Source organism: Seriola lalandi, unplaced genomic scaffold (assembly GCF_002814215.2).
Source record: "Seriola lalandi dorsalis isolate HSWRI2012SDOR001 ecotype SW California unplaced genomic scaffold, Sedor1 jcf7180002054560, whole genome shotgun sequence".
NCBI lineage: Eukaryota > Metazoa > Chordata > Actinopteri > Carangiformes > Carangidae > Seriola > Seriola lalandi.
The window spans coordinates 814264-827010 of record NW_019525113.1 but is presented as its reverse complement, the minus strand read 5'-3'; the positions used below and the strand labels follow the sequence as shown (position 1 = coordinate 827010).

The 12747-nt window shown below is 40.1% G+C and overlaps 1 protein-coding gene across 1 annotated transcript in view; it reads left to right on the top strand.

Moving 5' to 3' along the window:
- The window catches only part of tyw1 (tRNA-yW synthesizing protein 1 homolog (S. cerevisiae)), a 59831-nt gene that overhangs the window by 10604 nt on the left and 36480 nt on the right, over positions 1-12747 (top strand). The window contains exons 8-11 of the mRNA XM_023416069.2: positions 3461-3593; positions 7583-7635; positions 7727-7845; positions 9668-9777. Coding sequence (XP_023271837.1) covers positions 3461-3593; positions 7583-7635; positions 7727-7845; positions 9668-9777 — 415 coding nt within the window. The remainder of the gene's footprint in view (positions 1-3460; positions 3594-7582; positions 7636-7726; positions 7846-9667; positions 9778-12747) is intronic.

Here is a 12747-nt window from a genome sequence, read left to right as displayed (position 1 = left end):
TGTCATGGTTCCAGAGCACAACACGATGCTGTGAGATGTCCCAGTTCTGTTAGTCCAGACAGGCTCGGGCATGACTGTGAGCTCTCGAGCGAGGGTGAAAGCCGAGCAGTGGGGACCAGAGACCGGGGCCAGATGACTCGCTAGGGCTGCACGCAAACACCACAGGGACAGATTGTAACACTGTCGGCTACATGTTGCGTGTGCTTTCAGAATTTTGCATGTCAAGGATGCCATATGTGAAGGTGGACATTTGTACTGGCTGAGCCTGGTAAACTAGTCTTCGCCCATTATGGGGTTTAAAGTGCAGGTTACAGAATTTCCATCTGTGGTTTAGATATGTGGTGAACCTAAAGCTGACAGGTCGGCAGGTGCTGTCCCTAACTGACTGGTTACACCTGCACCGATAAGTGGAATAGAGCACCATTCATCGCATCCTTTAAACCACCCATAGGAAAGCAGCACATAATTTGCAGGGAGGTAAATTAAGTTTCAGAATGTCATCCAGCACAATACCTAATCTTTTTTCCACCTGACAATGAGATGTCGGAGGACTCTGACACATCACAGTGGCTTGCTGATTCACATATCACCTGTCGACAAAGGACCTGCTCCTCTGAGGGTCCGCTGCTGCTGCTGTCAGGATGTTGAATCTCTACTCTACATGGCCTCAGCTGCATAGAGCTGATAGAGCTGATAGATATATACATGGGCTTACATTTTTCCAGGTGGAAGGTGAAAAGACACCATTGTCAGTCTCGTCAGCAAAAACATGAGTGCTAAACAGCTGAGGTCATGGTCAGATTCACAGTGGACGGGCTGTGTATTTATTACACAGCTCATGTTAGAGCCTGGTCTGTTCTAGGTGATGTTATTACTTACTTACTTACGTTTGTGGGGTTCCTAAAGCTTTTACATTTTAGTTTACAATTTAGTGTCTTTGTTGTATTTTTAGTTTTTCCCATCAGATATTGATAGGGCTGGGCCTAATGATTATTTTCATTATCAGTTAATCTGACTGTTCTTTTCTCCATCAATTAGTTGAACTGTCCATGAATTGCAAGAAAATAATGAAAAAGCGAATCCTCACATTTGTGAAGCTCAAGCTAGTAACTGGTTGGCATTTTTACTTGAAAAATTACTTGAACAAAAAAATATCTAATGCGGATAATGCTTTTGTTCTTTTTTTTCCTCAGTAATGTTTTTAAAATATGAAGGACAAAGTACACAGGAGTAATAATGTTATCAAAACTACAAACTTTCTGAAAAAGATCTTTTCAATTTGGCTGTAAAACAACAATTTAATGACTATAAAATACTTAAAGTTGCTATAACAGGTATGTTTTTAATTACTAAAGTAACAATGTTTTGCATGACAAAGTGAAAACAATGTGAAAGGAGTTGCTCGTCTTGATGAACCTAGAGATTTAACACCTGAATCTGCAGCTCCCCTCGGCTTTACAGGACTTTATGCTGAGTTTCAGCTCGTTGTTTGGCTGTCTGGCAGCAACTTTACTGTTTTGGTTCATTCTCACTGCTTTCATAACTTCATTTTTGTCTGCAGCAAGCTGCTGTTTTCAACAAAATACCCACTCTACCCGACCTGCTCAGCACCTAACAGCAAACAGACACAGTTAGCAACTAGCCGAACCAAACATTTCCCTCAGGAGTCGGTCAGAGTAGAGAGGAAAAGGAAGGTGAATATTGGACCGCTAATGTTGGAAGCAACTGTTAACAAGGTCACCATATCAAATTAAAAGGTGTAAAAGGTGGCAGAAGTAACAGGAGCTCAGTTTGCTCTGGAGATGACTGACTCCAAACACACAGATCAGTGGGGAGTTATTTGGAAAAGATGGGAATTATGACACAAGATAACCCAGTCAAGTAAACATGGATGATGTTCTCACTACTTTAAATCCAATAGTGACCAGACTGGCTCGGCTGAAGTACATAGAGCCTATTTGCCCACTGTACTCAGAGCCATTATTAAGACTCCGTGGCACATTTCTATAACATTTAGAGCTGTGCGATTGATGAACAAGTGTTAGTGCCCCACAGTGAGCTACATAGCAGGAACCTCGGTTCTTCACGTATCAGCCTCTTACGAGTGCTGCTGTGCTGAGAAGGCGACATAGATCCCTATAGACAAGCTGAAGCAGTGGCAGCAGTACAGTTATTGGGTGGAGCTGTCACTTAACATGGTTAATTTCAAAGGCACCTCTTCTATCACGCCTTTCTCAAAAGTAATACCCTTTCCCATGCCCTGGGCAACTTTTCTAGCAGGACTTAATCAATCCTCAGTTGTATATGTAAACACCATATCTCTAAAATATTAAGATTTACATATAAATGCTGTACACTGCAATAATGTAATCCTAGCCTGAAGGAGGTCTTTAATCTTTAAGACAAATAGGCTGCAGCTGCTCAAGCATCAAAGACGCCGATGTGTAAAATAAAGTCCAACAATTCTCTTATTAGCTTTAGACCTTTTTTTTGCATTTCACCGGGCCCCTGAAGGGCCTTAAACCAACTTAAACTGCACCGTTTGGACTGGACGATGCCCATTTGTTCAAAAATGATCATGCCGTGCAGTATTAAATGGTCAAAAACATCATTGTACAGTGCAGTTTCTGTTAAAGTCTTTGTTCCATTGACCGTCTCTGTTGCTGTTAAAGTTTTGACATTTCAGAACCCTAACCCTAATCACTATCGGAAACACATTTATTGCAGTGGTGGGTGTGATTATTGCAGAGCAATGTCGTAACACATCTCCCCATTTGTTAGCCTTCCTCTGTGGGAATCCCTTGAATCATTCATTGATTCATTCCCATAATCATGGTTCTTGACCAGGATAGCAGAGGACCAGTGAAGTGCTCTATCACCAGGTCTGCCCACATGAAACTGCCCACATGAAACCGTCACCACACTCAGTGTGGTGACGGGTGATGACGGTGTTTTACTCTTTAATAACTCTTATACATTACTGTTGGGGGCAGCTGTGAGAGCACATAGATGCACAATTGACTCTAAAATGTATTTCTGACACCAAGATAGTAAATATGAATGTGTGTCACTTAAGTAAATGAATTGGTGTAACTCACACATTCAAAGTAGACTTTAAATATTACTCATTTTCACTTTCTCTGTCTTTTTGTTCTGTTCTTGTTCTAGTATTGTCCCCAAGTGTCCTCATGAAGTGATGTCAGTGTTTTTGTCTTTTCAAGTTCTTGTCATGTGGTTGATCTATGATTTTGTATTTATGGTCGTCTTAAAGATTTTGGTTTTTAGTGTTAAATTTTCCAACAAGAATTCTTTTTTCCCTCATAATAAAATTTCTAACATTGTATTCTATTGATTTGTAGTTATGACGAATGTCAGTCATAACACAACAACACAGCTTAATATTTTAAGATGCAACAGATGGTGGTTATAAACAGTAACTGACTCTGAGTGTCTGCCACAGAGCAAAGAGGAGGGTCGAGGAGACGGCCAGACAGTGAAGCTCTCCAAGTTGAATGGAGTGAAGAAGATTGGGGATGAAGAGGAACGACGAGAGATGATCACCCCGGCCCTTAGAGAAGCACTGACGAAGCAAGGTGAGGAAGAATAGGACAAGTTTTACATTTGAGAGCTGACACGAACTAAAACTGAATTAGAAAAATGTATGAATCTTTGACTTGTATGAGTAAAATGCAGAGCCAGTTCCAAAAGAACATCTGCCTCGTGTCACTGGTGACTGTGGATAATATATTCATATTATCTAGCCGCATTGCTCGGCAATAAAAAAATCACTTTACAGAACTAGCACACCAGCTGCTTGTCGGCGTATCCTTAACCTTGCTGATTCCACAAGGGCAGCAAAGTTGTAATTCACCTCAGAACATAAATTATGAGTCATGTCATTTTTTAAATTTCAGCAGTAAATCTAACAAACACACACAAATTGCCAGAAGAGAAGTCAAGTTAGTTTTTTTATTTTTTATTTTTTGCTTAAATGTGTCCGGCCATAAGTCACTGACAGAGCTGTCGTTATTCTCAAACTCACGTTACCTGAGGGACTCAATCATGTCTTTTGTAAATCATCAAGCGTCCTCTGGCCTCAAATAATAATTACTTTGGCGTACCACGCAGAAAGAAGTAATATGCTGGAACCTCAGTTTGGATTGTGTTAACGTTAATTAGCAGCTGAAATTGCATCCTGTTCCGGTCTTTTTTCAAACATCCTGATGGAGAAATTGGTTAGTTAAAGCTGGTCATAGGTGCTGCATGAGGAGAGGCGTGAAGCTGAAGAGTGTGTGTCTTCTAATGTCACTGAATGATACAGCGCCGTTCAATTATCCTCTCTGCCTCCTCCTGTCCTCACTGTGCAGTATTCTTAAAGATCTGTGACCACACCATGTAGTTCAACTTACGTGCTTATCTTATTGTATTGGTACAAGTATAATAAATGTTATGTTTTCTGCTTATTTCATTTGGAAAAAACTTTGCTCATATCAGACATTAACTCAGTGAAACGCCTCTGATTACGCATTCACACCTGATAATCACAATGTACGGGCAATATCACTTTCAATACAGTGTTTTTAAAATTGGATATCAGATTTGAATTGGATCAAGACAGTGTGAAAATATCCAGTGGGGATATCGTCTAAGAATAGTGCTGCCTGTGTGAAAGATTTGTGTTATGTTACCATTGTCTGAAGCGGAGCTCTGTCTCAATGCTTTCAGTTGATTATAGTTCAATATTCATATTCTGATATTGGAGCCTGTGCTTGGGTAAACGGGTGTTAAATGAAGCCACAGAGTCTCAGCTGTTGACTCATTATCTCTGAAACATTTTACTATTCTACCCTTCTACTATTTAGTTCATTCACTAGTATACCACAGGCCAGACATTTTCAGGCAATGACCCCCCACTGTCAACTTACACAACACTCTATAAATAGGACTGTGTGAGCAAGACTTCACTTCATTTGACCAAATGTTGACCTATTTCGTGGTGTTGATGTTGGCAACCGTCGGTCCTGGTGGACACTTTGTTTCATTTGGAATAAAAGGATGAAGGATGAAAGTTTTGGCTTTGTTTTAATGATATTGGGTCTTGGATGGCTGCGTTTCCTGTATAGCCGCTTCCTGGCATGACATGGATGCAAAAGACACACACTATTGAAACTCTTGCATAAAGTCCAATAAAGTTTTACCACAGAGCTCCATATTTAAGCAAATCATGTTCCATCAACACGGCCCAGGAGAGTAGACCTTTCAAATGGACTCGGGATTGTATACCTGCATCTAAAATCTGATTCTGTACGGAAAGAATCAGATTTATGGTTAGGGTACATATATCTTGTCAACTTTAATCACTAGCAAGAACTGTATTTGTTTCTCACGATAGAAGAACTTGCACATCTGCTGTGTGTCATTTAATAGTTGTCAGTGTTTGTCTGCAACAACAGATGAACAACAATACCAGGTTAATGGTCTGGAGTTGTGTTGTAGCAGGATTACACACAATCTAAGATATCCGTGACATGGTTGTAGAGTTTTAAGTGAAGGGACAACTAAATATTGGAAAAATGTTATTTCTCATTAGACTATTCAGACGAGTGCTGTTGAAATATTGAAAGACACTTTAGTTTTGATTAGTACATGGAAAATTTGTACCTGCAAGATCCTGAAAAAGAAGCTGCAAATGCCTCCAAACAAATTAGATGGATTTTTTTCCAACTCTTTGATTAAACAAGTCCCCTCCCTCCTCATTTTATTTCCCTCCGGGTTGAGTATCACAGATCAAAGTATAAATTGTTTGCAGAGTTGTCAATAATGTTTTACCCAAAAAGCTTGTATTTCAAGTTATTTAAGCCCTCAGTTTCTCACTAGGGAGACCATCACTGAATTTTGTGCTATACGGATTGAAAGCCTTATGGGTAAGTTTCTGTTTCGCAGCAGCAGAGTTTCTGTAAGCTTTCAGTTCATTAGCTCTGGTGCCAAATTTAAGTCCTCTTTAAAGAGCTGGTTGAGAAGCAGGTGGTCACTAATATAATCATAGAAACAGATGTTTGAGTAACGGGCTTCAATCTGTTAATTTTTTTTATTTTCTAATTTGAATGTAGTTTAATTTTTTAATTTTGATCCAGACTGATGTTGTCTCCTTACGCTCTTTTTTTCCTCTAAGACATTGCACAGGAACACACACATGCATTTTGATTAATATCTGTGCGTGTGGCCATGAACTTATTGTTAAAATGCCTCCTGGCGAAGCTTTGGGACATTTTCCCTTCGTCTCAACTACTGATGCCTCCAACATCTAAGTATGAGTATTCATAGCACATGTTGTACTTTTTCGGCAGATACATTTCTCCTCCTCCTCACCTTGGCTCAGTCTTCTCCACTGACACATTTAAGGACATGGAGGCATTGAAAATCCATTTCCCCAACAAACACAAGAGGGGAAACTTTGCTCACGTTAAAATTATTAATAGTTAAATAAACTGTCAGCAGGTCCAGGTCTTGTAGGCCTGGGACTATATAGTTTTATGTGTTATGCAGTTGCCAGGAGCGAGGTTAGAGGAGGACATGTGCTCTAAAGGTATTTTCAGGGTGGATGTCAACATGTTTTTGCCCAGCGAGAAAACCACAGCAAACATTTGGTGTTTAACCAAAAAAACAAAAAGAAATTGAATTGTTTGTGTGTTCGGAAGTAGAGAGATTTTTCTACTTATTAAAGGAACATACCTGATGAATGGCAAGCTGTTTCCATCAGTTGGTAAATCAAAAATGAGTATTTTTACCACTCAGCCTTTTCTACAAATATACGCATAAATAGGCTTGATGAATAACATTTGTATTTGACTCATCTAGCATCAAACCTGAGATCTGTTGAAGCAGTGAGAGCTCATTTCCACCCTGATACAAATTTCCTGCTGTGTTTTAATTAGATATTTCACTTACAACACATAAAGGGTTTCAAAAATAAAAAAGTCACTACCTGACTTCAACATCAGGCTCTTCAGCTGCTCTATGGCTGAAGTAGAAAGTATCTTTAAACGTTGCGGCTTTAAAAGTGAGCCATCCTTGACTCCCCTAGAAGCAACCTAAATATCATCCTCTGGCATTTCATGAGCAGATGAAATGATACAGATAAAAGCATTCTCTTTGACAGACATCACAGAGAAGGATGTGTAACGCCTGCAAGGACTTATCCAGTTTGTATCCAGTGGTATGAGGCCGTTATAGAGAGGCGGACTTGTAAAGAAAAGTGAATTTGAAACACTTTAGCCTCCTTTTGTGCAGCAAAAAGAATTGGAAATACTTTCCCATCCTTGCTGCCGTTGCCGTGTCCTTAAGCAGTCACTAGTGGCTTTATAAGAGATGTTCAGCAGCCTTTAGCAGACGACTGTGACTATATGACTTTGTGAATGCTGAGCGTCGCTTCATTGATGTACCACTCAAAGAAAATGAAATGGCCGCTTTCCTCTGTATTAAGTATCTGCTGAATGTGGCCTACGTGGTTGTGGGTGGAAGAAGTGTATACTGAGTGAGAGCGTTATTCTTCTCACATGTTGTTCTTTATCTTTCTGCGCAGGGTACAAACTAATTGGAAGTCATTCAGGAGTGAAGCTTTGTCGATGGACCAAGGTAATCGAATTTACGCCTCTTAGTAGAGCATTAGTTTCTCTGTCAAAGTGAATGCATGAATCACATTAAAAAGTTTGTTTCCTTTGGTTAGTCTATGTTGCGTGGGAGAGGAGGCTGTTACAAGCACACTTTCTATGGTATTGAGTCCCACCGGTGCATGGAAACTACCCCCAGCCTCGCCTGTGCCAACAAGTGTGTCTTCTGCTGGAGGTATGTACCTGACAAATAAAGCCACTGTGTAGCACAGGTCTTAAAACGTCTGTGGACGATCGTCACCGCCTCTAGATGTCACACCAGACCACCAGCGTCTCAGACCATAACAAATGCTTCGTGGGCCTCCCTTCATGTTCTCAGTCAGCAAGGTGTTAGAAGCCCAGCCACTAAACACAACAAGAAGCAGAACTGAATTAAGTTACCGTGCACACCAGAGCCAGCAAAAATAAATAAACAGTCTAGTCACAACCATCAGCCCACACTAGCACTGCCGTGATATGCTCCATGGCAGTGCTGACAGTTAGCCAGCTAGTGATAGCAACATTTGCCGGTAACAGCAAGTTAGCTAACATTATCATGCCTTCTGTGGCCGGTCACTAATGAAAACAGACATGTAACATTATGTAGTCTTCAAGTTACTTACACATGGAGGAGAAGAGAGAGCTGGAGCCATTCTGAGCGCAGCATGTACGACACTGACAGAGCTGATAGAAACTTTAAAAACTTTATGGATGTTTTGATGGTCCACCGGCGGACGGGGATTTCAGCCGGTAGTCCCCATCGCCAGTCCGCCTGTTCTCTGGTCTCATCTCTTTCTATGTCAGAGACATTTATAGCGGTTTCTTCAGTGGAAGAAATTCTGGCAGGTCGTTTTCACCTGAAGTCTGTAATGCAATATGTCATGTTGCATGTGCGCATATAAACGTGGGGAGGGCCAACGGTCTACAGAAACAAAGAACAGACAAACTCAGATTACAACACACACAGACGTTCTGTGCTCAGGACGCCATTAGTCCTCTACAGCTTTACATAGAAAATAGATGTTTGCTGCTATATTATTGTTAAAAATCTTGTTAACAGGACCTTTAATTATCTTTCTAGAAAACACTGGAATCTATCTCAGGTACACAGGGAATCTATTTTCATAGCATGTTGGGATTATTTCCCACATCTTTACTTGTCGCCTTGTCTAAAACTAACTTGTTTACCTCATTAGTCAAGACCACTCCCTGACATTGAGCAGTGATCTTTCCATGGCAAACAAGTTAATGATTTATGTGCAGAAGACTAATGGCCAGCATAACTGCGAGGCCTAAAAGGTGGACACTGATTCATGATGACATTGGCGAGAGACTGGGCTTTCTGCTCCCCCTCAAGTTCCTTTTGAAAAGGCGACTGTGTTGAGCACTGAAAGGTCGCTGTCACAATGTGCTGCTGCGGTGAAGTGCTTCCCTGTCAGCGCAGATATGCCAGTCTCTACTTAAGGCCGCTATGTGAGATGACGGGAAGTAAGCAGTTTCAGGGCACAGCTGTATTTCTGAAGCCGTCCTCACCATCCACCTCTGTGCAGCAACAGGTGGAATTAGATTTGATGGGCAAGGCCACTATGTGTGGTGTGAGTGTGTGCATATGCATGCAACAGACTGTCTGATGCAACAGACTGCGATGCCTCCGGATTTGTTGTTGCACCTAGACATCACACTTAGACGGTGAGAAGGTGTTATCAGCGCCCACAGGAGGTACAGTTTTTACAGGAGGATGCATTCTTTCACTTGATATGTTTTTCATGGTGAGAATACACATGATCCACCTTCCTCTTGATCTAGTGAAATATGTAACTGTGTTATTTGTGTTAATGACTTGATCTAATGGCCTAAATCTGTCTAAATCAGAGTAATGCCTTAGATCCATACTGGCGGTCAGTTGATGTTGTCCTCCTGCAGGCAGTGAAGAAGTTGTATAGTAGCGTTCCTGACCGACTGGTAACAGTTTTTCTGCTGTTCTTCCTTATCTGTTTATCCGTCTGCCCCACTAACAGACATCACACCAACCCTGTGGGCACGGAGTGGCGCTGGAAGATGGACCCTGCAGAGAAGATCCTGCAGGACGCCGTAGAGAAGCACCAGAACATGATTCGACAGTTCAGAGGTTGGTGACACATGCAAACATGAGTGTTCACTCCTGTCTCTCCACTTCTGTGTATATGTCTGTATCTCTTGCGCTCTGTTTATCTATCAATCAGTTACCCTCTTGAGTGCACATTATACATCTGAATTATTGCTGGAGAGATAAACACGGACACGGAACAACCATCTTCGCCATGCGCACTTTTGTTGGCTCCAGCTTACTGATAACGACCTTGTAACCCTTTGTGTAATGAAGCAGAGTGAAGATCAAAATGCTGATGGTTTGTCTGTTTGTTCATCACACCCTTGCTATAGTAGCCCATCTCATCAATCACTTCTCAACCCCCCACCCCCCAACACACACTCCACACACACACAATTTAATTTCCCCATCTGGCACGTTCACGTTTGTCACAACTTCACTCTCTTTATCTTCCCAAAACTTATTTGTGCTGTACCCTCACTGAGGGTCTGTCAGATATCCAGATAAACTGGAATTACACTATGTAATGGTTTGTAATAGAGAATTAACCCTGTCTCTACCCACATTTTTGGGCTCAGCTTGTACTACTTGTACTAATACTGCTGGCATGTGGGACTTATTTCTCTGGCTGCTAGCAGCATTGGCTGAGGACGACTGGTCAGACGCCCAAAGCTCAGTCAAAACAGAATTTAGTGATCATCCTGTGAGTATTCCCTAAGCAGATTTTCTTTGAGAAATATTGTCAAAACAAGACATTTAGGGGCGTCGTGTAGCGTAGTGGTTTAAGCAGGCGCCCCATGTGTAGAGGCTACAATCCTCGCTGCAGTCGGCCCCGGTTCAAATCCCGCATCGGACGGCCTTTCACTGCATGTCATTCCCCCTCTCTCTGCCTCCCCGTTTCCTGTCTCTCTTCACTGTGCTGTCCATTAAAGGCATAAAAGCCCAAAAAAATATAGAAAAAAAAAACAAAAAAACAAGACATTTATTAAAGCAAACAAGAACTGATTGGAAAATTGTTTATATTCCACATGGATTTAAATGTTTAAAACAAGATCTTTACCTCATTAGAATTAGTACTTAAACAGCAGTTATCTCATAGATGAATTTATTGGTAACTTTTTCAAATAAGCAATTAATCATTAAAGCTATAACATGTCAAAAAGTAACGACAGCACAGTTTCTCAGAACCTCAGTAGATTGTCTTCGGCTGTTGGACTGTTGGTCGGACAAAACACGCATTCAATTTACAGCGGTATAAAACAGAAAAGCAATACGCTCTCACATTGTTTGATCCTGCGACCTAACAGTCACATGGCTGCCTCTCTAACCTCAAAGCCACTGCTGATCCCATTATAAAACAGTACAGCTATTGTACTCAGGAAACGATACAGATGTTAATGTCAAATGCTAAAAACTTCTGAGACATATCCTCTTCAAAGCGCCACTTTATAGCTAACATCATTCTCAGAGCAGCAACTCATGATGTATTATAATGCAGGTCATTATTGAAAATGTAATTTCCTGACATGATAACAATGGAACAATAGTGCACATAAGGTTATGTTGACAGTAAGCTGCTTTTTAGTTCACTTAGTGATTGAAAAAACACATTTGTTGCTAAAGAGATTACAGTTATAATGTTATGTGCTGAAAATAAAGAAAAGTACATTTTAAAATGCTGTAACAAAGAAAATCTTTGCAATTCTAATTAGAAACATAGTTTAGCAAAACGCAGTCCTATATGGTTATTATCATCCATAATTTTCTTTCCAGTTGCACTATAAAATCAAATTAGGCAGCCCTCAACTCCATTTACCATCGACTGATACATTTTACAAGGTCTGGTCCAATGAACTCTCCAGACATTGCCTCTGAAAACTCTCTGTTTGATTAAACAGATTGGTTTCTGCTCTGACCACCTGATAATCTACTGTCTAAAAGGTCTCTTCAAATAGCAGTTTTAAATGTCATGCAACCGTTTATAATGAAAAGTTATTAGTCACCCTTTAAATGTAAAAGAATATGCAGTTTATTACCCTGCCAGCTGTCACATAAGTTTTGTTTGTCAGGTTCTAACTGTAAAAAGTTGAGTGTGTTTTCTTTTTTCTTTTTTTTGATGACTGGACAAGTCATCTAGGAACTAGGAACAAATATCTGAATCCCACGGCCTGACTGTCCAGCCTGGACCAGCTGATCGTCTTGGGTTGTTCAATGGAGTGCTGTGTCCATGATTTTCTTGTCTGTTGATTTATAACTTGAAAAAAAAAAAAAAAATTTGTAATGTCATTTTCTGAGCAACAACAACATAGCACTTTTAATTTTTAAAATGACTCACTCCTGTCATGCATTCTGTGAGCCTGCACTGCACCCTTTCGTCCAAGCACCTATGCACTTGTTTAATTTTGACCGAGTGAATTCATAGACACCACTGTAGACACCAAACACTTCCACCGGGAAGTGTTAAGTTTGTTTCTTAAATCACACAGACTAAGAAGTTTAACAGGGAGAAGTAGTCTGCAAACCAGAGATTGATGATTTGTTAACCATTTTCCATGAGTGTTGGTGTCACAACAAAGACAGTGCAGGTCAAGTCCAGAGGAAATTAAAGGTCTTTGATAATAGCTGTCATCTCTTGAATCAATTCTGTGGCTTCTAATTCAGTAACAATAATTATACTAGAGCTCGACCGATACTGGACTTTTGTGACCGATGCCGATACTGATATTAGGGAGTAAAAAAAATTCCGATATTGATATATTGGCCGATATATATATATATATATATATATAAATATGTATATAAAAATAAAGCTGTGTAATGAAAGCAGGATATTTTACAGTTTAACAATAAACTTTATTGTCCAAAATGACATCAATGCACTGAAACGGTAAATTTCACTGGGAATTAAATAAAATAACTATAAAAATAAATAACTATTAATAAAAACATAAGAAAAAATATTGCATGTATATAATATATATATATATATATATATATATACATATATAA